Source organism: Hippopotamus amphibius, chromosome X, assembly GCF_030028045.1.
Source record: "Hippopotamus amphibius kiboko isolate mHipAmp2 chromosome X, mHipAmp2.hap2, whole genome shotgun sequence".
Classification (NCBI taxonomy): Eukaryota; Metazoa; Chordata; class Mammalia; order Artiodactyla; family Hippopotamidae; genus Hippopotamus; species Hippopotamus amphibius.
The window spans coordinates 75,940,221-75,965,175 of record NC_080203.1 but is presented as its reverse complement, the minus strand read 5'-3'; the positions used below and the strand labels follow the sequence as shown (position 1 = coordinate 75,965,175).

The 24,955-nt window shown below is 42.8% G+C and overlaps 1 protein-coding gene across 1 annotated transcript in view; it reads right to left on the bottom strand.

The window, feature by feature from the left end:
* The window catches only part of ERCC6L (ERCC excision repair 6 like, spindle assembly checkpoint helicase), a 38,504-nt gene extending 15,583 nt beyond the window's left edge, over window positions 1–22,921 (bottom strand). Inside the window, exon 1 of the mRNA XM_057719247.1 lies at window positions 22,807–22,921. Coding sequence (XP_057575230.1) covers window positions 22,807–22,874 — 68 coding nt within the window. The 5' untranslated portion in view covers window positions 22,875–22,921. The remainder of the gene's footprint in view (window positions 1–22,806) is intronic.
* Window positions 22,922–24,955: the final 2,034 nt, after the last annotated feature.

Here is a 24,955-nt window from a genome sequence, read left to right as displayed (position 1 = left end):
CTCTCTGACATAAATCACAGCAAGATCTTTTTTGACCCACCCCCTAGAGTAATGGAAATAAAAGCAAAAATAAATAAGTGGGACCTAATGAAACTTCAAAGCTTCTGCACAGCAAAGGAAAGTATAAGCAAGATGAAAAGACAACCCCCAGAATGGGAAAAATATTTGCAAACAAATCAACAGACAAAAGGATTAATCTCTAAAATATATAAATAGTTCATGCAGCTCAATATCAAAAAAACAAATAGCCTAATCAAAAAACGGGCAGAAGATCTAAATAGGCATTTCTCCAAAGAAGACATACAGATGGCCAAGAGGCACATGAAAAGCTGCTCAACATCTAATTATTAGAGAAATGCAAATCAAAACTACAATGAGGTATCACCTCAAACCAGTTAGAATGGGCTCATCAGAAAATCTGTGAACAGTAAATGCTGGAGAGGGTGTGGAGAAAAGGGAACACTCTTGCACTGTTGGTGGGAATGTAAAGTGATACAGCCACTATGGAAAACAGTATGGAGGTTCCTTAAAAAACTAAAAATAGGGGCTTCCTAGGTGGCGCAGTGGTTAAGAATCTGCCTGCCAATGCAGGGGACACAGGTTCAATCCCTGCTCCACGAAGATCCCACATGCTACAGAGCAACTAAGTCTGTGCACCACAACTATTGAGCCCATGTGCTGCAACTAATGAAGCCTACGCACCTAGAGCCCATGCTCCACAACAAGAGAAGCCACGGCAATGAGGAGCCAGCGCACCACAACGAAGAGTAGCCCCCACTCACCACAACTAAAGAAAGCCCGCACAAAGCAAAAAAGACCCAACACAGCCAATAAAATAAATAAATAAATAAATAATAATAAATAGTCATTAAAAAAAAAAAAACTAAATATAGACTTAGCATATGACCCAGCAATCCCACCACTGGGCATATACCCAGAGAAAACCATAATTCAAAAAGACACATGCACCCCAATGTTCACTGCAGCACTATTTACAACAGTCAGGACATGGAAGCAACCTAAATGTCCATCAACAGATGAATGGATAAAGAAGATGTGGTACATATATGCGGAATATAGAAAAATGGTACCAATCAGCTGGTTTGCAAGGCAGAAATAGAGACACAGATGTAGAGAACAAACATATGGACACCAAGTGGGGAAAGTGGGGAGGGTTGGGGTGGAATGAATTGGGAGATTGGGATTGCCATATATACATTACTAATAAGAAAAAAAAACACCAAATTGTACACTCTAAATATATGCAGTTTATTGTATGTTAACTGTATTTCAATAAAAGTTCTTAAATAAAAAAAAAGATGTGGTACATATATACAATGGAATATTACTCAGTCATAAAAAGGAACAAAATAAAAAGGAAAAAAGGAAAGGACATTTGTAGAGACATGGATGGACTTAGAGACTGCCATACAGAGCGAAGTAAGTCAGAAAGAGAAAAACAAATATCCTATATTAACGCATATATTTGGAATATAGAAAAATGGTACAGATCAACCGGTTTGCAAGTCAGAAATAGAGACACAGATGTAGAGAACAAACATATAGACACCAAGGGGGGTGGGGGGGTGGGGTGGTATGAATTGGGAGATTGGGATTGCCATATATACATTATTAATAAGAAAAAATATAAAATTGTACACTTTAAATATATGCAGTTTATTGTATGTCAATTATATCTCCTTAAAAGTTCTTAAGAAAAAAAAAAAAAGAATCCTGCCCAAGTGGCCATTTAAAACCATCTCTGGAGACTTCCCTGGTGATGCAGTGGTTAAGAATCCAATGCATGCGACATGGGTTCAATCCCTGGTCCAGGAAGATCCCACATGCCATGGAGCAAATAAGCCCGTGCACCACAACTACTGAGCCCATGCACCACAACTACTGAGCCCATGAGCCAAAACTACTAAAGCCCACATGCTCTAGGGCCCGCCTGCTGCAAATGCCAAGCCCGTGTGCTGCAACTACTGAAGCCCGTGCACCTAGAGCCTATGCAGCCAAAGTGTTGTGAGAATGACGACAATGAGAAGCTGAGGCACTGTAGTGAAGAGTAGCCCCCACTTGCCACAACTAGAGAAAGCCCATACACAGCAACAAAGACCTAATGCAGCCAAAAAACAAAAAATAAAAACAAAAGCAAAAACAAAAGCATCTCTGCCCAAAGCACTTTCTGCTTCCCCAGATGCAAAAATCTTCCTCAACCACAGCCAACTAATGTCAACAATCCCATCCCATCTTCCACCTTTCCATTCCTTGCCTGATACATTGTGAAGCATTTACTCTCCACAGAGGGAATGCCTGGGTCAGATACTGCAAAGTTTTCCTACCCAAAGAAACCAATTAGCCACGCTATAGGTATACCTCAAAAAGCTAAATCCTGCTAAACACAGCAGTGTTTACAAATCAACAGCTGAAAAGGCACAAACTTAAACGGCAGTGACAAGCACTAGGTTTTCCTTAATCGGGAGGGCCCTTTGGAACATTCCCTATGATGTTCTGGAATGTGACAAGACAGGGAGCTAAATGCAAAGACCCCAACCCAATAAAATTTTATTGGCTTCACATGCAAAGCAACCAGAAGTTGCTCTTTTCTAACCTGACCACCAGCCACAGGGCCTCTTGGTAGGGGTATAGGAGCCTGGTCTTGCTAAACTCAGTCCATGTGAGTAGAGTTATCACTGTCCTTCCCACAAGAACTCAGTTCTCCTATAATGGAAAAGAATCTAAAAAACTATATATATATGTGTGTATGTATATATTTATATATATATACACACATATATATATATAAACTATACACACACACATATATACACACACATAAATATTCAGATATATATATATATATATATATATATATATATATACACCTGAATCACCTTGCTGTACACCTGAAACTAACATAACATTGTAAATCAACTATATTTCAATAAAAATTTTTGAAAAAGAACTCAGTTCCACCATCCTGATGCAGCCCCCTGATAAGGAGCTCCATGACACATCTCTATGTATCCAGTCCCCTTGTTGAGATGTATGTGGTTACATCATACACAATTGGTTAAGTCTTTTGATTCTCAATCAGAATCAATAAGACATGTGTGGTGGGCTTCCTAGGTGGCACAGTGGTTGAGAATTCGCCTGCCAATGCAGGGGTCACAGGTTCGATCCCTGCTCCAGGAAGATCCCACATGTTGTGGAGCAACTAAGCCCATGTGCCACAACTACTGAGCCTGCGCTTTAGAGCCCGTGAGCCACAACTACTGAGCCCATGTACTGCAGCTACTGAAGCCCACACGCCTAGAGCTCGTGCTCTGCAAGAAAAGAAGCCACAGCAATGAGGAGCCCGTGCACCACAATGAAGAGTAGCCCCCACTCACTGCAACTAAAAAGAAAGCCCGCACACAGCAAAAAAGACCCAACACAGCCAATAAAATAAATAAATAAATTTTAAAAATAAATAAATAAATAAAATAAAACATGTGGCTGACATAAAACCTGCAGATGACCTGAATGCCAGTATTGGAAACCAGTCCATCAAAACCTGGATCATAGAACTAGCCTGGGAAGATGGCCGCCTTTTGGCCTTACTTCCAGCGGTGATCATTTTAATCAAAGTGGAAAGTAATTTATCATAATCACTTATAAATACAAACTTATTATTAAATAGCAACCTCTGGGATAAATTAGAAGAGAATATGGTTCACATTTCAGTCAAGTAGCAAGTATTACAATTATTTAATAGTTAGCTTTCCCCTGCTTAGCCCCATCTGTGAGATGGACATCTAAGAATAAAAAACAAACAACCCCCCCCCACATCGCTTTACTCTTAATAGCCAAAAAATGGAAACAACCCAACTGTCCACCAGCTTGAATTAACAATCTGTGGTATATTCAAATGCTAGAATACTACTCGATAACAGAAAAGAATGAACTACCGTATGTATGAAGGCACACATGAATTCTTGCATGTATGAATCTCAAAAACATTATGCTGAGCCAAAGAAGCCAGGTAGAGAAGTAGAAGCAGTATGATTTTTTTACTTATGTGAAGTTCTGTAATAGGCAAAACTAATCTGTGGTGGAAAACATCAGAGCAGTAGTTGCCTCTGGAGGTAGAAGGTGGGAGTGGGGATTGCCTGGGAAGGGGCATAAGGGAACTTTCTGGGGTAATGATAATGTTCTATACCTGACAGTGGCTTGGGTTACACAGGTGTATGCATTTGTCAAAACTCAATAAATGTACACTTAAGATGTGTGCATTTCTTCATATGTAAATTTTACTTCAAAAGAAAAAATCCCTAAAATATTGAAATCTAGTTCATGGTAAGTATTCTAAAGTAGGAGGCAATATCCTGATGTCTCTAACTTACTTTGAAATGCATGCAAAAAATAAGATGGATTAGTAGAGCAGATATGTGACAAAACAAGTATAGCGAAATGTTAATAATAGAATCTGGGTGGTGGGTCAAAAAAAGGGGGAACTGCTTTGCCCATAGACTGCTGCCTCTCAGATCAAAGGCACACATAACTGGGAGTCATAATTTAACACACTGCAATTTGGCTTCTTACCCAAGCACCCTAATGCAACTGTTTTCACCAAGGACACCAACAACCTCCATATTGCCAAACCCCATGGCCACTTCTTGGTCTTTCTTGATGTTTCTGCTGCATTTAAAACCACTGAGGGAGGGACTTCCTAGGTGGTGCAGTGGTTAAGAATCTGCCTGCCAATGCAGGGGATGCAGGCTTGATCCCTGGTCCAGGAAGATCTCACATGCCGCAGAGCAACTAAGCCTGTGCGCCACAACTATTGAGCCTGTGCTCTAGAGCCGGTGAGCCACAACTACTGAGCCCACGTGCTGCAACTACTGAAGCCCACGTGCCTTGAGCCCATGCTCCACAACAAGAGAAGCCACCACAGTGAGAAGCCCGCACACCACAATGAAGAGTAGCTACCCCCTCCTTGCAGTGACTAGAGAAAGCCCGTGTGCAGCAATGAAGACCCAATGCAGCCAATAAATAAATAAATAAATAAATAAATAAATAATAATAGTAAAGAAAAATAAAACCACTGAGGGGGACTTTCCTAGTGGCACACTGGTTAAGAATCTACCTGCCAATGCAGGGGTCATTGGTTTGATCCCTGGTTGGGAAGGATCCCACATGCCACTGAGCAACTACGCCCGTGCACCACAACTACTGAGCCTGCACTCTAGAGTCTGCAAGCCACAACTACTGAAGCCCGCGTGCCTAGAGCCTGTGCTCCGCAGCGAGAAGCCACTGCAATGAGAAGCCCACACACCACAACAAAGACCCAATGCAGCCAAAAATAAATTAAAAAAAAAAAACAACACTGAGGGATTTCCCTGGTGGTCCAGTGGCTAAGGCTCAGCACTCCCAATGCAGGGGGCCTGGGTTCAATCCCTGGTCAGGGAACTAGACCCCACTTGTGCAACTAAAGATCTCCCATGCTGCAACGAAAATCCCACACACTGCAACTAAGACCTGGTGCAGCCAAATAAATAAATAAATATGTTTAAAAAAAATAAAACTACTGACCACCATGGGACCTCCCTGGTGGTCCAGTGGTTAAGACTCCATGCTTCCACTGCAGGAGGCGTGGGTTTGATCCCTGGTCAGGGAAGTAAGATACCGCATGACAGTGCCATGTGGCAAAAAAAAAAAAAAAACCCACTGACCACCATCTCCCTCGTTAATTTTCCCTCCTCCTTGGGTACAGTGGCACACAACACTCCTGGATTTCTTCCTACCTCTCTAACCATTCCTTCTCCATCTGCATCTTAAATTCCTCCCCCTCTGTCTGTCCCCATAAAAGCGTTGGTAATTTCCAAGGATCTTTTTGTTGTCATTGCCCTTCTGACTCTATGCACTTTTCCCCAGAAAATTTTATCCACAACAGTGGCTTCCTACTGGAATGAATAGTATCCCCTCTACTCAAATTTCATGTTGACCTGGAATGTGTGAATGTGACCTTAGAGTATTTTGCAGATGTAATCAAGTTAAAATGAAGTCATACTGGATTAGGGTGGGCCCTAATCCAACATGGTGTCATTATAAGAGGTACATTTGCACACAGAGAGACATAAAGAGTAGAGAATACCATGGGAAGATAGAGGCAGAGACTGGAGTAATGCACCTACATGCCAACAAACTCCACGGATTGCCAGCACCACCAGAGGCTAGGAGAGGCATGGAACAGATTCTCTCTCACAGCCTCCAAAAAGAAACTAACCTTGCTGACACTTTGATTTCAGAATTTTGGACTCTGGAACTATGAGAGAATAAATTTCTGGGGAATTTTTTTATTGTAGTGAAATCTATGTAAGACAAAATTTACCACTTTAACCATTTTAATTGTATTTCAATGGCATTAATTACATTCATAATGTTGTAAAACCATTGCCACTATCTATTTCTAAAATTTTTGCATCACCCCAAACAGAAACTCTGCATCCAGTAAGCAATAACTCTCCATTCCCCTCTGCCCCCAGCCCCTGGTAACCTCTATTCTACTTTCTGTCTCTATGTGAATTTGCCTATTCTAGGTATCTTATACAAGTGAAATCACATGATATTTGTCCTTTTGTGTCTGGCTTATTTCACTTAGCATAATGTTTTCAAGGTTCATACATACTGTAGCATGTATCATAATTTTACTCCTTTTTAAGTCTGAATACTCCATTGCATGGAAACACATTTTGTGTATTCATTCACCCGTTGGTGGACACGGGCTATTTCCACCTTTGGCTCTTACAAATACTGCTGCAATGAACACTGGTGCACAAGTATCTGTTTAGGTCCCTGTTTTCAATTCTATTGGGTAGACACCTAAGAGTAGAATTGCTGGGTCATATGGATATTCTACATTTAACTTTTTGAGGACCTGCCATTTGTTCAAGGGGATGGATGTGCGTAGGTGGGAAGTAGAGCAATCTGGAGGAGATACAATAATTTGGCTAAGAGGAGGAACAGAACAACTGACCCAGGCCCAGATATCCCCATTTTATAATATGAGGAAACTAAGACTCAGCATAGTATGGTCAAACAAATTGTCTAAAGTTACCCAGCTAGCAAAGCAAGTGGCAGAGCTAGAATTTAATCTGAAGCATGAAAAATCCAAACCCACCACTCTACCCACCATTACCTTGCCTCCATATTATATTTTTCACTGGCCTACCATTAAGGTGCAAAGATCTGCTTTCTGCTTTCACTCCCCAAACCTCCACTGTGTTCTAGCAATACTAAACTCCTATACTGCCCTGAAGGGGTCATGCTTCCTCTTGCTTCTGAACCTTTACACATAAAACTATCCAGTATGCCATGAACAACAGCTTCTTTCCCACTGCTTAGTTAATTCCCATTCATCCTTTAAAAATCAGGGTTTTTTTCCTAAGAAGCCTTCTCTGACAACTCTCCCCTTCACACACTCACACACACATACACACACACACATGTATACACACGAAGCCTGGATTAGAGACGTATCCTCTGTATTTATATCTATCATATGAAATTTTCCATTTGTCTTTGTTCCACACTAGACTATAAGGACATGTGTCTTTTTCATCACTACATCCTCAGCAACCAGCAGTGTGGGCTGGTCCACAGGAGGCATTTGGTAAATGTTCACTAAAGGCAAGGAATGGAGATCAGGATACTCAGAAAGTTAAGAGAAAGCAAGCATCTTTCAGATACAATGGGCAGTCTTCTGTCTTTCCAGGAGTTTGCAACTCTCCAAAAACTTCCTCCACTAACCACCAGCAGACTATAATCTGCCTGACCATCTAAGACCAGGAGCGTGGTTTGAAAACCACTGCCTTTGAGACACCATATGAAGCAGAATTCAGAGAGAGTCACCTCAACATTAATACAATTTAAGTGGCTTTTATAAGCAGCCTTATTTAAAAACAGCCTTGTACTGGTAGCTGAAACCTCAGGCTATTAGAGATCTTAATGGAGGAACTTGAACTTAGCTATAAGGCCCAGCAGAAACTTAGATCCTGAGACATAACTGCTCCTGAATTAGCTCTAATCACAGGTAGCATGAAGGCACCAATCCCCAGTAATGCCCCAGTAAGCTCTCTCTCAGAATATTCTCCTGGGAAAATCACCCAATATTTATAGGTTCTCCACTGGTGAAATTGTAACCACTGTGGTTAGAGGACATTTGACCAACCAAAATAAGCTAAGAAACATTCAGTTGTTCATCAAATTATGCATTAAGCATTTACCACACATCAAGCATTGTGCTAAACGCTGGAGATATATCTAAAAGCGAAACAGGTCTCTGCCTTTGTGCAGCTCATAGTACAGGAGACTGACATTTATCAAATAATCACATAAATAACTAGCTACAAACTATAGTAATGGCCATGAAGGGAAAGTATAGAGGGCTATTAGAGCATACAAGAGGGGAATTCAGGGATGAAGAGCAGTCGGCCTCAAACCAAACAGAATTCTATCTCAACTCTTCAGGTTTGGTTCTTGCCGAATACATGCAAAGTATAGAGGTCATAAAGCAAAGACGTATAGGGACAAGACAAGTAACAGAAAGGAGTAAAGCTGCTGTATGAAAGCAAAACTGGGGCATGTGCCCCATCTAAAGGGGGCAAGCTGCTATTCATCTCTGGATGGTAACTACAACACAGAAATAAGAGTCCAAAGTTGCCAAGATCTTCTGATGGTTGAAAAACAGTTTGATATTCTGATTTTTATGTGAATTCTCCTGATTTTTAAATGGTAACTAACTAGTACATACTTTTTTTTTTTTTTTTTTTTTTTTTTTTGCTGCATTGGGTCTTCATTGCTGCATGCGGGCTTTATTTGTGGCGAGCGGGGGCTACTCTTCATTGTGGTGCATGGGCTTTTCATAGCAATGGCTTCTCTTATTGGGGAACACAGGCACGGGGGCTTCAGTAGTTGTAGCACACGGGCTCAGTAGTTGTGGTTTGCAGGCTCTGGAGCACAGACTCAGCAGCTGTGGCGCACAGGCTTAGTTGTTCCGTCCGCAGCATGTGGGATCTTCCCTGACCAGGGATCGAACCCATGTCCCCTGCACTGGCAGGCAGATTCTTAACCACTGCGCCACCAGGGAAGTCCTGTGCATACATTTTTAAAACACTGGGCAGGGCAACTAAAACTTATCTGTGAACATGGCTCATGGGCTGGCAATTCATGTCTTCTGGGTTCTCTCAGAAAGAAAAAGTACCATCAACTTTGGCTGTATCCCTTCTCCAAATACTTCCCCCCATGCCCACCCCAAAAATGGTAAGCCTAGGGCTCTCAGGATAGGACACTATACAAGGTTTGATTTGGAGCTTAACACTGTCCATATATGTACTCTGTTTCCCCTATTACTTAAAATAGTGTAAGACCAATCACCTAAAACAGTGTGAGGCTTTCTGTGTCACTGGCTTGGCATTCCAGACAAGAACTATCTGGACCAAACCATATGGCCCAAAAGAGATACAAGGTTCCTAGTGCTCTTTCAGGTCCTTTGTACCCTGTCACAAAGAGAATATAAGCGGGTAGGAAGAGAAAGGCCTGTTTCAAAGTGGATAAAGGCAGAAAGGGATCTAGTCTACCTCCTTTATAACTTAAGACCTGAAAATCTTGGTTGAATTGGGCAAATACCCTTCTGCCAGAATAAACAGAAAGACCACATCCTCTTACATGTTAACAACATGCCCTCAGAAAGCAGCTGAACCTGCTCCTAATTACTCCAGAAAAAGCAGCTAATTAATAATTATGCCAAAACCAAAATTTTCTTTTTTATTCTGGCACAGAGGATGTGCTTTGGCATCCAGATGGATCATACAGCTAATGCTCCTCAACAGGAAAAATAGTTTCTTTATTTGGGGAGCATTTGGTGGCTAACATCCTGACTGACCCTTTGAGATAAAGTCTAACTAAAAATGAAAAATTCTCCAGGAACAATATTAAGTTCTTTTATGGTAGAAAAGAACTTTAGTGCCTCCAGTTCCCGATCTTCCAGCCCTAGGTTATCTGGTTAACCACTGCATTGGAGTGCAAAACTCTGGGGCGTCAAGCAAGCAATTAATCCAGAATTTGAACAAACCTAGGGTTGTTTGGAAAGAAGTCCTGAACCCTTAAATTTGCCTTCAGTTCACCTTCAGGCTACCTCAGTGGGGAAGTAGATAAGACTTTCCATTAAGAATATAAATCTGAAAACAAACCATGACCTAGGTATTGGTAAAATAATAATTCATTATATTAATATTTACCTTTTACACATTTTCCTATATATGTCTTATATTCCAGAACAAAACGTTAAAGAATGTTACCCTAGTGGCCAAAGGGTAAGATCTATCACCAGAAGAAGGTGGATGTGAAAGCTTGCTGAGCAGACAAAAAAACCAAGACAACAAAACACAATAGCAATCATAATCCCCTACACCTAGAAAATGCCTGAAGTATGGGTGCTTTATGTTGTTACAGGAAAGAGTCTAGACTCTCAGTTCTATTCCACTGATCACTATATCTATAACTTATATAAGTACCACAGTGTCCTGACTACTATAGCTTTGTAGTAAGCTTTGAAATCAGGTACAGTAAGTCCTCCAACTTTGTTATTTTTCAAGGTTGTTTTGGATATGCTGGGTCCTCTGTATTTCCACAAGGGTTTTATAATAGCTTGTCAATTCCTGGGGGAAAAAAAAAAACAGCTGGGATTTTGTTAGATATTACATTGGAATTTGTCTTTCACTTTGGGGAGTACTGCCATTTTAACAATATTAAGTCTTCAAACCCATGAACACTGGCTATCTTTCCATTTAATTAGGCTTTCTTGAACCTCTTGCAACCATGTTTTGTAGTTTTCATTATACAAGTCTCACACTTCCTTGGTTAAATTTACTCCTAAGCATTTTATTGTTTGTGGTACTATTGTAAATGGAATTGTTTTCTTAATTTCTTTCAGTGCTATGTAGAGAAATACAACTGAATTCTGAATATTGATCTTTGTATCCTGCAACTTTACTGAACTTGTTTATTAGCTCTTACAGTTTTTTGTGGATTCATGAGGGTTTCCTATATAAAAGATCATGTCATCTGCAAATACAGATAGTTTGACTTTGTTCTTTACAATCTGCATGCCTTTTATTTCTTTTTCTTGCCTAATTGCCCTGGCTAGAACCTCTATTATAGTGTTGAATCAGAACAAATTATAATGCTGAATAGAAGTGGTGAGAGCACCCAATCAAAAAATAGGCAGAAGACCTGAATAGATATTTTCCAAAGAAGACAAAGAGATGGCTAACAGGCATATGAAAGGATGCTCAACAACGCTAATTATTAGAGAAATGCAAATCAAAACCACAATGAGTTATCACATCATACCCGTTAGAATGGCTATCTTCAAAAAGTCTACAAATAACAAATGTTGGTGAAGACGTGGAGAAAAGGGAACCCTTGTACACTACTGGTGGGGATGTAAATTGGTGCAGCCACTGGGAAAACAGTATGGAGGTTCCTTACAAAACTAAAAATAGAAATACCATATGATCCAGCAATTCCACTCCTGGGTATATATCTGGAAAAAACAAAAACACTAATTCGAAAAGATACATGCACCCCAATGTTCATAGCAGCACTATTTACAATAGCCATGACATGGAAGCAACCCAACTGCCCATCAATAGACTACTGGATTAAGAAGATATGATATGGGGACTTCCCTGGTGGTGCAGTGGTTAAGACTCTGCACTCCCAATGCAGGGGGCCTGGGTTCAATTCCTGGCCAAGGAACTAGATCCCACATGCATGCTGCAACTAAAGATCCCACAAGCCACAACTAAGGAGCCCACCTGCCACAACTAAGACCTGGCATAACCAAATAAATATTAAAAAAAAAATAAAAGATGTATGTGTGTGTGTGTTTGTGTGTGTATACACACACAGGAATATTAGCCATAAAAAAGAATGAAATACTGCCATTTCCAGCAACATGGATGGACATAGAGAATATTATGCTTAGTGAAATAAGATAAAGACAATACTGTATGATATCACATATGTGGAATCTAAAAAATAAAACAAATCAATGTATATGCAAAACAGAAACAGACTCAGATATAGAAAACAAATTTGTGATTACCAAAGGGGAGAGGGAAGTGGGGAGGGACAAATTAGGGGTATGGGATTAACAGATATAAACCACCATATATAAAATAGATAAGCAACAAGAATATACTGTATAGCACAGGGAACTACCCCCATTATCTTATAATAACCTCTAATGGAGTATAACCGGCAAAAATACTGAATCACTATGCTATACACCTGAAACTAACACAATATTGTAAATCAACTATACTTCAATTAAAAAAGAAAGAACAGGCGAGAGTAGACATCCTTATCTTGTTCCTCATATAAGGGGGGAAAGCTCTCAGTCTTTCACCATTAAGTGTAATGTCAGCTATGGGTTTTTGGGGATACCCTTGATCAGGTTGTGGCAGTTATGTTGTATTCCTAGCTTGTTAAGTGTTTTTATCATCACAGGGTGCTAGATTTAGTCAAATGCTTTTTCTGTACCTATTGAGATGAACGCATGGTTTTTGCCCTCTGCTTTTTGCCGCAACAAAGATCCTGAATGCCACAACTAAGACCTGGCACAGCCAAATAAATAAATATATTTTTTTTAAAAAGGAGTGGATATATGTATATGTATAACTGATTCACTATGCTGTACACCTGAAACTAACACAATATTGTAAATCAACTATATGCCAATAAAAATCTTTTAAAAAATAAAGTGTTACCTTAAAAAAAAAGCTTACAAAATATAACCAAATGCAACTTGTAGAACTTCTTTGGATACTGATTCAAACCAATTATTAAAAGACTTAAGACCATTTGAAAAATGCAAATATAAACTGTGTATTAGCTGATATCAAAGAATTTATTTTGTTAGGTGTGATATGGTACAGTGGTTTTGTAAGAATAGGTTTTTAGAGATGCATACTGAAATATTTAAGGATGAAACACTATGATGCCTGAGAATTTACTTTAAAGTACATAAGGGGCTTCCCTGGTGGTTCAGTGGTTAAGACTCTGCACTCCCAATGCAGGGGGCCTGGGTTCAATCCCTGGTTAGGGAACTAGATCCTGCATGCCGCAACTAAAGATTCCACACACTCCCAACGAAGATCCCGCACACTGCAACTAAGACCCGGTGCAGCCAAATAAGTAAATAAAATATTTTTTTTCTTCATTTTATTTATTTATTTATTTTGAGGTACACCAAGTTCAATCATCTGTATTTATACACATATCCCCGTATTCCCTCCCTCCCTCGACTCCCCCTCACCCTCCCTGTCCCAGTCCTCTAAGGCACCATCCATCCTCGAGTTAATCTCCCTTTGTTATACAGCAACTGCCCACTGGCTATCTATTTTACAGTTGGTAGTATATATATGTCTATGCTACTCTCTCACTTTGTCTCAGCTTCCCCTTCACCCCCCGCCCCACCAAACCTCAAGTTCTCCAGTCCATTCTCTGCATCTGCGTCCTTGTTCTTGTCTTGTCACTGAGTTCACCAGTACCATTTTTAGATTCTGTATATATGAGTTAGCATACAATATTTGTTTTTCTCTTTCTGACTGACTTCACTCTGTATGACAGACTCTAGGTCTATCCACCTCATTACATATAGCTCCATCTCATTCCTTTTTATAGTTGAGTAATATTCCATTGTATATATATGCCACATCTTCTTTATCCATTCATTTGCTGATGGGCATTTTGGTTGCTTCCATGTCCTGGCTATTGTAAATAGTGCTGCAATAAACATTATGGTACATGTTTCTTTTGGGATTATGGTTTTCTCTGGGTATATGCCCAGGAGTGGGATTACTGGATCATATGGTAGTTCTATTTTTAATTTTTTAAGGAACCTCCAAACTGTTTTCCATAGTGGCTGTACCAACTTACATTCCCACCAACAGTGCAGCGTACTAAGGTACATTAGAAGAAAAAGCAAAAGTAAAAGCAAAAGCAATTGGGAATTTGAGGAGGAATCAGAAGAATCTAAGGAGCAGTGAGGTAGGAAGAAAGTCAGGAGAGTTAGGGGTCCTGGTGGCCAAATGAATCCAGCATTTTGTGGAGAAGTGATCAACTCTGTCAAGTACTACTGGCAGATTAAGGAAAAGAAGGATTATGAACTGAGCGTTAAGTTTGTTTATATGAAAGTCATTGATGACCTTAACAAAAGCAGTTGAAGTAGAATGACAGAAGAAAGCGGGTGATATAGAGAACAGAGAAAGAGAACAGATGGGTGACAGCAAGAGAGAGTGGACAACACAGAGTACAAGCAAGTGGGTAACAGAGAGGATGAAACAGACAGTGAGGTGACATGGGAGAGAGGGTGGATGATAGAAGTCAGATTAACTCTTCCAGTCATCATTTATAGCCTCTCAGTTCTAAATTCACCCCTCAATACCTGCTCTGTGATAATGACAGAATTCCTTTAAGCATCTCTTCCCTACAGCCAGCATGATGTTAAGCTTTCTCAGTAGGAGGAGGGTGCCCTCCTGAAGTTACCAGCTGCTGCTGCAGTGGGTCAGCCGAGTGACAGCCACCCACCCAGAACACGCAGTCCTTCAACGACCTTGAAGTCTCCACCTGACATGCTGATAACCTTCTTGCAGCCCTCTCTACATGGAAAGCAGCTATCCCAGCAGCTACCTGTGCCCCAGGCCCCACCCATTCTGCACACCTACACCATGGGTTGCTGCTAGCCTGCTCCCCACCTGCACTCCATTAAGGTTGCTTCCTATGAGCCCAGGGAGTACAGACCAGCGCCGGCCTGGGCAAGCGAGCACACTGCTTTGCTATCCAGTGGGCTGAACTACACCTTCTCCAAGGAAGTCTGAAACTCAGCCTTGGGAAGAGGGCCTCCTTCCAAGTTTGTCCTTCCTTGGGTACTCTCCCTTAGCCCTAGGGTACACCATATGGAGTTTCCTTATTTCTTATAGTTACTCATTTATCAGTTTAATAACTCTTACATTAAAATTCCTGTTTTAATATACTGTATGGTTTCTACCTCCTGATTGGACCCAGAATGATAGTGACATAGAGAAAAAGAGAATGGGTGACTGAAAAAGGGAGTGGGTGACAGAGAAAGAAAGTAACAGGGAAAGAGTGGGTAACAGAGAATGGGTAATAGAGGTAGAGAGTAGGTGACAGAGATGGTGGGTGACAGAGAAAGGGGGGAACGGGAGACAGAGGTACAGAGTGGGGAGGCTGACAGAGAGACAGAAAGAGTAAGTGGGTGAGAGAGAATGGACAACAGTGTAAGCAGGTATTTGACAGAGTGTGAACAGGTGGGTGACAGAGAGGAGGGGGTAGTAGGTGACAGAGAGACAATGGGAGAGAGGGAGAGAACGAGAGAGAGAGAGAGAATTATGAGTGCTGGAGAGGGAGAGTGGGTGACAGAGGTGGGGGACACAGAGAAAGAGATAATGGACAACAGAAAGAGACAGAGGCAGGGGAGGGAGAGAGGGAGGGAGGGAATGCCAGAAAGAGAGAAAGGGGGGCAACAGGGGGAGGGGGACAACAAATAGTGGAAGCAAGCAGGGGATACAGAAAGCACAAGGAGGGCTTCCCTGGTGGCGCAGTGGTTAAGAATCTGCCTGCCAATGCAGGGGACACAGGTTCGAGCCCTGGGCCGGGAAGATCCCACATGCCGCCAAGCAACTAAGCCCCTGCATCCACAATTACTGAGCCTGCACTAGAGCCTGTGAGCCACAACTATTGAAGCCCGCGTGCCTAGAGCCCGTGCTCTGCAACAAGAGAAGCCACCACAATAAGAAGCCTGCACCCTGCAATGAAGAGTAGCCCCCACTCTCCGCAACGAAGAGTAGCCCCTGCTCTCCCTCTGCAACTACAGAAACCCTGCGCGCAGCAACGAAGACCCAAAGCAGCCAATAAATAGAAAATAATAAAATAAAATAAAAATTAAAAAAAATAAAAAATAGCTTTAAAAAAAAAAAGCACAAGGAGGCAGTGGGCAAAAGAAGAGCTGGTGGGTGGCCATCACCAAGGGATAGCATGACTGACACAGAGTGTGTGACAGAGTCATTGTACATGATAGAAGATGAAGGTGTGGCCAAAGGAAAACATGTGCAGAGTGTGTGACAGCAAATCTCAGTTCTCTTTCATCTCTTAGACAGGAGAGGCAAAGAAACAGGGAAGGAGAGGGACAGAAGAGGGAGAGGAAAGAGGGAAGAAGAGAGAGAGAAACTGAAACTATGAGTGGGATTGTACCAAGGAGTAGAATTATGAGCAAGAGAGACAGGAGAGAAGGTAAAGTAATGCTTTGTGCGAGGGGGTTTTGATTAGGAGGGATTTTGGAAGAGGATGAGAGAGATTGAGACAGATTAGGAGAAATAAAAGAGGGACTGGAGAGTTGAGGGATCATGAGAGATGGAATGTCAGGAGAGAGAGGGAAATGTGAGAAAGGTGGGGATTGTGAGAGTAGAAGATCATGATTGTGAGAGAAGGGGGTGCTTGTTGAGAAGTGTGGGAAAGAAACCCTTTCAGCATGCTCACAAGAGAGTACATGGAGCAAGTAAGGTGCCAGCGTGAGAGGCAGTGTTGGTGAAACCGAGCGGGGCACTGTGGGGCTCCTGGGTATGGAGGCCTTTTTGTTCCCCATTTCTTATAGGCAAGACTCCAACCTCCATGACCTTCCCTAAGTTCCAAAGAGCAGATTCAAACAATTGCTAATCAATGGGGGGGAAACAGCTAAAAAACCACCTGAGGCAAGATTCAAGGGACCAGAGAAGCTCATCAAGGTTAGGAGACCCAAAAAAAAAAAAATTAGGAGAGACCACCTGAGAACCTGCACACACCCTAATCTTGTCAGCAACCTCACCCTTGGGAAGTATTGTTATAAAACTCATCAAATCCTCCTGGGGGGGGGGGACACAGTTTTTCAGGGCAGGAGCCTACTTTTGCTTGTGTTCCCCTTTGCCTGGCAAAGTAATAAAGCTACTCCTTTCTACTCCTCCAAAGCTCTCTCTCTGCATTTCTATTCAGCACCGGTGAGCAGAGGCCAGGTTTTCAACAACAAAATTTCAGGAGCTCGTCTGGGATCTGACTAGTGGGCAGGCAGCCCCACAGGGCCCCTCAGCTTGATCAGACAGTCGGAGGTTTCTCTCCACACCAGCCTGCTTCAGGAGAGCGGAGGGTTGAGGACTTCTCTGAGGCCAGATCACCAGGGATCCCCTGCCAAGGGGCTGTGCCCCGATCACACCCGGACTGCCATCTCGGTAGTCAGAACTCCAAGATGGAGGTAGAGAACAGGAGAGAGGCTGCCCCAGCAGCTGCCAAGGCCACCTTTGCCTTGAGGACACCCCCTCTTCTATCCATACTGGCCCGGACTTCCTGCTCTGAGAAGGCATTTTGGAGAAGGAGAAAAGTAGCGTTAGGTATGTCACAACATCTCTGCCAGCATTTTTGGTAAGTCCCCTGGGGTGCACACCGAAGCTGCTTGACCTGGTCAGTCTGGGGAAACTCTGGTTCCCATTTGGGGATTTTCCATTAGGAAGATCCCATTTGTAAGGCACCACTTGGACCAAGGCCACCAGCTTAGTGGGATTTGGAAGCCAGTTTGAGCCTTGGGTTGTTTGTTTTGTGTACGTGTGTATGGCTTCCGTTTGGCTGACGAGGATTCTGGTTTTGCTTTCAGTTTTGCGCACATGGCTGTTTAATTCGACTCAATGTGAAAACTGCTTCCTCTTACGCTCCATCTGACAGTCCCTTAGGGAAGATTTTGGCAGACTGGTCGACCTATAGCTATGATCTATTTTAATTTTGTTTAGCTAATGTATATTCTCAAAAGTGAGGAGAGGTGGCCTTTGTACAGTGGCCTAAATTATTATACTATTCTTCAGCTAGAATAGTTTTGTCACGGAAATGGAAAGGCTGGGAATTATCTCCACTCCATATGGGTTAGCCACTCTGGGCTCACTCCCTTGCAGAAACTGAGCCACTCTGAGCACCCTGAGAGCCAACTCTGGGTTTGTTCTCTTTCAAGAACTGAGACAATCTGTTTGGAAGCCTTTGTCCAGCAGTGGAAGTTTTAAACTTCCACTTTAAACTTTAATACCTCCTCTGATTTTCTGCGTGGCTGTAGCCTATCTGTCATTTGTGTTTTTCTGTGTATTATTTTGGGGTAAGCCACTCTGGCTTGTGTAGGGTGGGAAAATTCTACTTACTCAACGTGAGCCACTTTGAGTCCTCTGTCTGCGAGTGGAAATGGAATCTTTGGGCTACACCTTGTCTGATCTTTTGTCTGTGGGACCACATTTGTTGTTTGTATGTATGTGTCTCAGGGGGCTTTGCCTGTGGCAGAATGTTGGTTGGGATTTTCCCTTTTGAACTAGCCTTGTTATGGATGACCAGAGCTCTATTCCATCTTGTAACCCTTGCCCAGGGTATTTTTGCAAAGCTGGAAGATCTTCAGCTATGCCTCCATGAAAAGGAATTGTTATTTCTCTCCCCCGTACCCGGGCCCTCCGGAATACTTAATCTAGACCGTCTCTAGTTTCTGAGATTGAAGAAAAAGGCGGGGAAAGAAGGCCTTTTTAAAGTCAAGTGGAAAAACTGAGGTCTCTGGTTCAGTCTTTATGTAAAGGTTAACTTGGAAATGAGTTCTATTTAATTGACTTAAAAGTAAGTGCTTACAAATTAAATCTAAATGTCTAGAAAATTGGCCAAGATAAATTTTAGGACCACAGGATCTGGGAAATATTCAGTACTGAATTGATATCTGCTATTGAAGATGGCTTAAGCTTGTTGGTTTGATTAATATAGACTGTGTCTTTAGAGTCATCAATGTTAAATAATGCAAGTGAGATAAGAGCTTTTGGGTAAACTCTTTAGGAATAATTGTTTTAGTTATGTGTACTTAAGAATAATCTCTTCAGCTACCTGGTAGCTTAAAAATTTAGAGTTAAGTTAAATGATGGAAGTTTATTGAATAGGTAGGTCATTTCCAAATAAAATAAGACACTGAAACATTAATTAGTGAATCCCTTGGCAAACAGAGAAACTACAGGTATTTGGTGCAACCCTGAGATATTCTCCATGAGAAGGCACATGTTTTTAGAGTTGTGCATGATCAGGATTTTCTAAGATTGGATTAAATCTAGTTGGGTAAATGGATTTTGTTGGGAGTGGGCTAAGGCAAGACCAGATTCTGTTTCTCCCTTCAAACTTTTCTTGGAATACTGCTTTTGATAACAGCTTGTGAGTACCTTTGCCTTTAAGTGATCTGTATTTGCCGTTGAAATTTTTTCACCTTTGGTTAAGTATTGTCCGGCAGTTTCTGAAAGTTATTTTGACCTCCAGCTAACTTTGAGATGCTTCATAGGGCCCCTGAGTCATCTCAGAGAGAAACATCTAACAAGGATTATTTGGTATGTTAAATTAAATGTAATCAGTTAAACTAAATGTAATCCTGGTTACTGTAATCAAGTTTCTTTACGATTACATTGCAATCAGATGTTCATATGCTGACTCTTTCAATAATTCTAACTGATAGACATATGGTCAGTTTCCTATTTCCGGATCTTTAGGATTGCCTTGGTAGGTTTCCTTCCTTACGAGGAATGATTTGGAAACAACTGGCTTCAAGCTTATTGTCCTGAATTCCTAAGGAAATGAGATCTGTTCCGTCTACTAAAGTTCTAGTTGTCACTCCTCTTACCCCTAACCTGGTCTGTTGTATCAAAATGGTGGAACAAGGGATTGAGATCTTAATCATATAAGACTCAGATTCTAATTTGGTATCTATTCCCCCAAATTTAGGCATGACTATGCCCCCATCTCAGCAGGAAGTAAAGCAGTTGTCACCCCGTTCCCTAAAAGATTTGGGGAAAGATAAAACCAAAGTGGGGATTAAAACTGAGTCCCCCTACAACTGAGTTCCTCTGCCGAGTTTATGATTAACATCTTTATTCAAAATGATTGTTCCCTTTTCTCATCCACCATCTGTTCTCCTCAAAATTGAGGAGAATTAAAGAAAAGGGGGGGGGGAGTAAAACAGAGCAGAGCCCTGTGAGGCTCCTGAGCATGAAGGCCTTTTTGTCTCCCATTTCTTATAGGCAAGACTCCAGCCTCCATTTCCTTCCCTGAGTTCCAAAGGGCAGATTCAAACAGTTGCTAATCAATGGGGGGGGGGGGGGGACAGCCAAGAAACCACCTGAGGCAACATTAAAGGGACCAGAGAAGCTCATCAAGATTAGGAGACCCGGGACGGGACTTCCCTGGTGGTACTTCCCAGGTAGTGCAGTGGTTAAGAATTTGCCTGCCAATGCAAGGGACACAGGTTCAATCCCAGGTCCAGGAAGAGCCCACATTCCGAGGAGCAACTAACCCCATGCACAACTACTGAGCCCGTGGTCTAGAGCCCATGAGCCACAACTACTGAGCCTACACCCCACAACTACGGAAGCCCGTATGCCCTAGGGTCCACATGCCACAATTACTGAGCCTGTGTGCTGCAACTACTGAGGCCCGTGCACCTAGAGCCCATGCTCCACAAGAGAAGCCACCACACTGAGAAGCCCATGCACTGCAACAGAGTAGTCCCCGCTAGCCACAACTAGAGAAAGCCTGCACACAGCAATGAAGACCCAATGCAGTCAAAAGAAAAAAGAAATAAAAAGCCTGACCACCTGAGACCCCCCACACACACACCCTAATCTTGTCAGCAACTCCACCCTTGGGAAGTATTGTTATAAAACTCCCCATCAAATCATCCTGGGGGTGGGGGGGGGGGAACACATAATTTCTCAAGGCAGGAGCCTGCTGTGTCCCCCTTTGCCAGGCAAAATAGTAAAGATACTCCTTTCTACTCCTCCAAAGCTCTGTCTCCTGTGTTTCTATTGAGCATTGGTGAACAGAGGCCAGGTTTTTGGCAACACTGGGAAATCAGCACAAGCTGCTTGCACAGGGAAAGGAGGGGGGGTTGGGGACTAAAGGTCTTAAGCCTTATCCCCATTTTCCAGATGAGAAAAACGAAGCTCAGAATAGGCAAGGGACTTACTTGAGGCCTCCCAGCTAACAAGTGCCAGAGCCATAATTTGAACTCCAAATGGCCCAACTCTGATGCCAGCACTCCACCCCATACACACTGTCTCCCTCTGTTTTCCCATCTTCAAGGAAGTCATGTAACTTAGTCCAAAGATGTGCTTTCACTCCTCCATAAGGAGACATTTTGTCTTTTAACAACCTTAAAACATTCTTTTTTTGGAAAGGGAGATGGAACTATTCCACTGCTCCAACTGATTTCTTTGTACTACAACAAAATTTAAAACTTCTGTGCATGAAAAGACACAATCAGGGACTTCCCTGATGGCACAGTGGTTAAGAATCTACCTGCCAATGCAGGGGACACAGGTTCGATCCCTGGTCCAGGAAGATCCCACGTGCCATGGAGCAACTAAGCCTGTGTGCCACAACTACTGAGCCCACAAGCTGCAACTGCTGAAGCCTACGAGCTCTAGGGCCCATGTGCCGCAACTGCTGAGTCTGTGTGCTGCAACTACAGAAGCCTGTGCGCCTAGAGCCTGTGCTCCACAAGCCACCGCAATGAGAAGCCCACACACCGTAACAAAGAGTAGCCCCCCCTCACCACAACTTGAGAAAGCTTGAGCACAGCAACAAACACCCAACACAGCCAAAAAAAAAAAAAAAACCCCAAAAATACACAATCAACAGAGTGAAAAAGCAGCCTACAGAGTGGGAGAAATTATTTGCAAATTATTCATCTGGTAAGAAGTTAATCTCCAGAATACATAAGGAAATATAACTCAACAGCAACAAAACAAACAACCCAACTAAAACTTTATAACAATTAAAAAAAATTTAAACGCTCATTCCCACAACATCATGTCCCCTACTCTCAGCCATCTTGTGAATGATCATTCATTTCTCAACACCAATGTCTCCTCTTATGAGCACTTCCCTTAGCTCACTGATCCTTGTAGTTGGCCATTCCCTCCTGTAGTACGTCTTGCATATTATACCTCTTATAGCACTTATCAAACAATGTAGCAATTATGGTTTACCAATCCCTTTCCACCACTAGATTAGGAGCAATCTGGGGGCAAGTACAGTGTTTCACTACTCTCTGTATCCCCTAGGCCTGGGGCTTGGCTTTGGGGAAGCAGTATCTTAATGTTTATTTTTGTATATTAATGCACAGCATACACAAAAATCATTGAAAAACTACAAAAGGAAAATATTTTACAACATAATGTGAATTTTATATGTTTAATATATTAATATATATTTCAAAAATTTTAAAAGCTATTTCCAAACAGAAAGATGAGTGTTGAGCCTTGACTGAAAATGTATACATTGAATTATAAAATATAGAATAGGAAACATGTAAATTTAGTAAGAATAATATCATAACGCATCACCAACTTTTATGTATTAAAAGAAAATGGATTTCAAAATGGTAATTTTGAAAGCTGTAGACCCGAGAAAGGCTGGATCAATTGAAGTTCTGGCCCTTTAGGAGTTCATACCGGAGTTACTTGACCCAGCATCGGGGGCTCCCCAGGCTTTAGAAATCTGGGGGGATTCCCACGCCCTCCTCCGAGAACACGGGCGCGCATGTCTCATAAGGCTCCACCTCAGCACCTTGGGCCCCCGGGAGGGTCCAAGAGACCCCCCCACCCCCATTCCCGGCCAGGGTCTGTGAACCAGACGCGCCCAGGCGTCCAGACGTACCTCAGGTAACGCGCAGCCTGCTCTGGGCTTAAGGCCCCAGCTTCCGCAAACCCTCGGGCCGCCTCCATGACCCTCAGATTGGGTTCCTTGTATCTCGGCCGGGGATTGAAGTTCCCTCGCCGCCGCACTGCGCATGCGCTGTGCACGTGGCGGTGGGGCAAGGCAAATGGTCGGCGTCGCGGCCGGCCAATCCGCTGCACCGCGCTCCGGGGCCACCGCCTAAGCCCCGCCGCCACCGCCTAAGCCCCGCCCACGAAGGTCACGCGCCGGCGCCAGCGCGCTCTGGGGTTGTAGAGGCTGTCGCTGCCCCAATGGCGCGGAGGTGGTTTGCGTCATCTTGTTGTCTCTTGTGTTTTCAATCCAGTCCAAACCAAGCTGTGGCGAGTTCATGTGTGTGTGTGATATCTTCGTGAGTGGAGTAGGCTGCCTAATGGGATTTCAGTCGTTTTAGTGGCCGCTAGACACCTCCTCCACAGCCAGGGTCCCCGAATAGCCTCCCTTCCCTGCTAGCCAGCTTCTGATGCTGCGCGTGCTTTGAATTCAAACACCCCAGGAGGCATAGTCCTCATGATTTAAACTCACAGTGAAGGGGCTTCCTAGGTGGCGCAGTGGTTGAGAATCCGCCTGCCAATGCAGGGTACACGGGTTTGATCCCTGCTGCAGGAAGATCCACATGTCACAGCACAACTAAGCCTGTGTGCCAAAAATAAATAAATAAACTCACAGTGAAGAAGAATCTTCAAAAACTAAGATAAAAGTCTCATTTGAGAAATACCTAGAACTAGGGCTGCAAATGAGATGCAGTCATATTTTCAAAGGCAGAAGCTCAGGGCTTCAGGTAATATGGTAAATGAGTTTAAGTGGCTACCTTGAGCATCGTTAAATAGGTTGTGAGCCAACAATTGTCCTTGTTCATATACTGGTAAGAACATGGGCATTAGGATTCCTGCAGGCACTAATTAACATTCAGTATTTGAAAACTCACCTATTAGGGACTTCCCTGGTGGCGGTGGTTAAGAATCTGCCTGCCAACACAGGGGACACAGGTTTAATCCTGGGTCCAGGAAGAGCCCACAAACGGCGCAGCAACTAAGCCCGTGCACCACAACTACTAAGTCTATGCTCTAGAGCCTATGAGCCACAACTACTGAGCTCATGCCACAATAACTGAAGCCTGAGTGCCTAGAGCCTGTGCTCTGCAACAGGAGAAGGCGCTGCAATGAGAAGCCCATGCACCACAATGAAGAGTAGCCCCACCACCCCTCACTGCAACTAGAGAAAGCCCACATACAGCAACTTCCAAAGCAGCCAAAAATGTAAGTAAATAAATAAATGAAAACTCATCTATTACCCCAGTCATATGCCTACCCCATATCCAGAGGATTTTAAGCTTTTCATAGATTTCATAGAACATTAGTTTTAGGGGAACCACTGACTGAAACCACCCGCCCTGCCCAGGCTCCATAGTAATCACTTGCATGTGTTATCTTAAACAGGAGGTGGTGGTAAGGAATACAGAGCTAACAAGCTACCACCAACTGGAGTTAAAAAGGGAACTTAAAGAAGATGGTCTACTTTCCTGGTTTACGTGACTTTAAGTCATATGTTCATATGCTTTTAGGCCCTCTGTTAAGAGGGCTTTTAGTATACTACTATTATGCCCATTTTTCAGATGTGAAAATTGAGGTTCAGAGAGATAAAGTGACTTGGCCTGAGGTTCCAAAGCTGGGAAATGGCAAAGTCAGAATTCCATACCAAGTCTATATAGACAGAAATCTGTGCTCATTCACTGTGTCACACTGCCTATTGCGGGAAAAAAGAGGGGAGTGGTGGGAAATGAGGTTGCTGGGGTAGTTGGAAGCCAGTTTGTGAAGGAGCTTGTTTACCCTGCTGAAGTGTTTGAATCACTTCTTTTCCTGGAGGCAAGTTTGGATTGGGGGTGGAGGGGGTCAAGTGTATAGATGCCCTGGGTACCCGAAGGATGAGTGTGGTAAGAAGAGGACTTGTGGAGAGAATTCCATAGAAAAGAAAAGAGAGATAGGAGCACAAAAATCTTTATCTTCAGTCTGAGGAAGGCCATCTCTAGTTGTGTTTTGGCTCAGTGTCTGCTGTCATCACTCATACCCTTGGAATTGTTGAGAATTCAGGA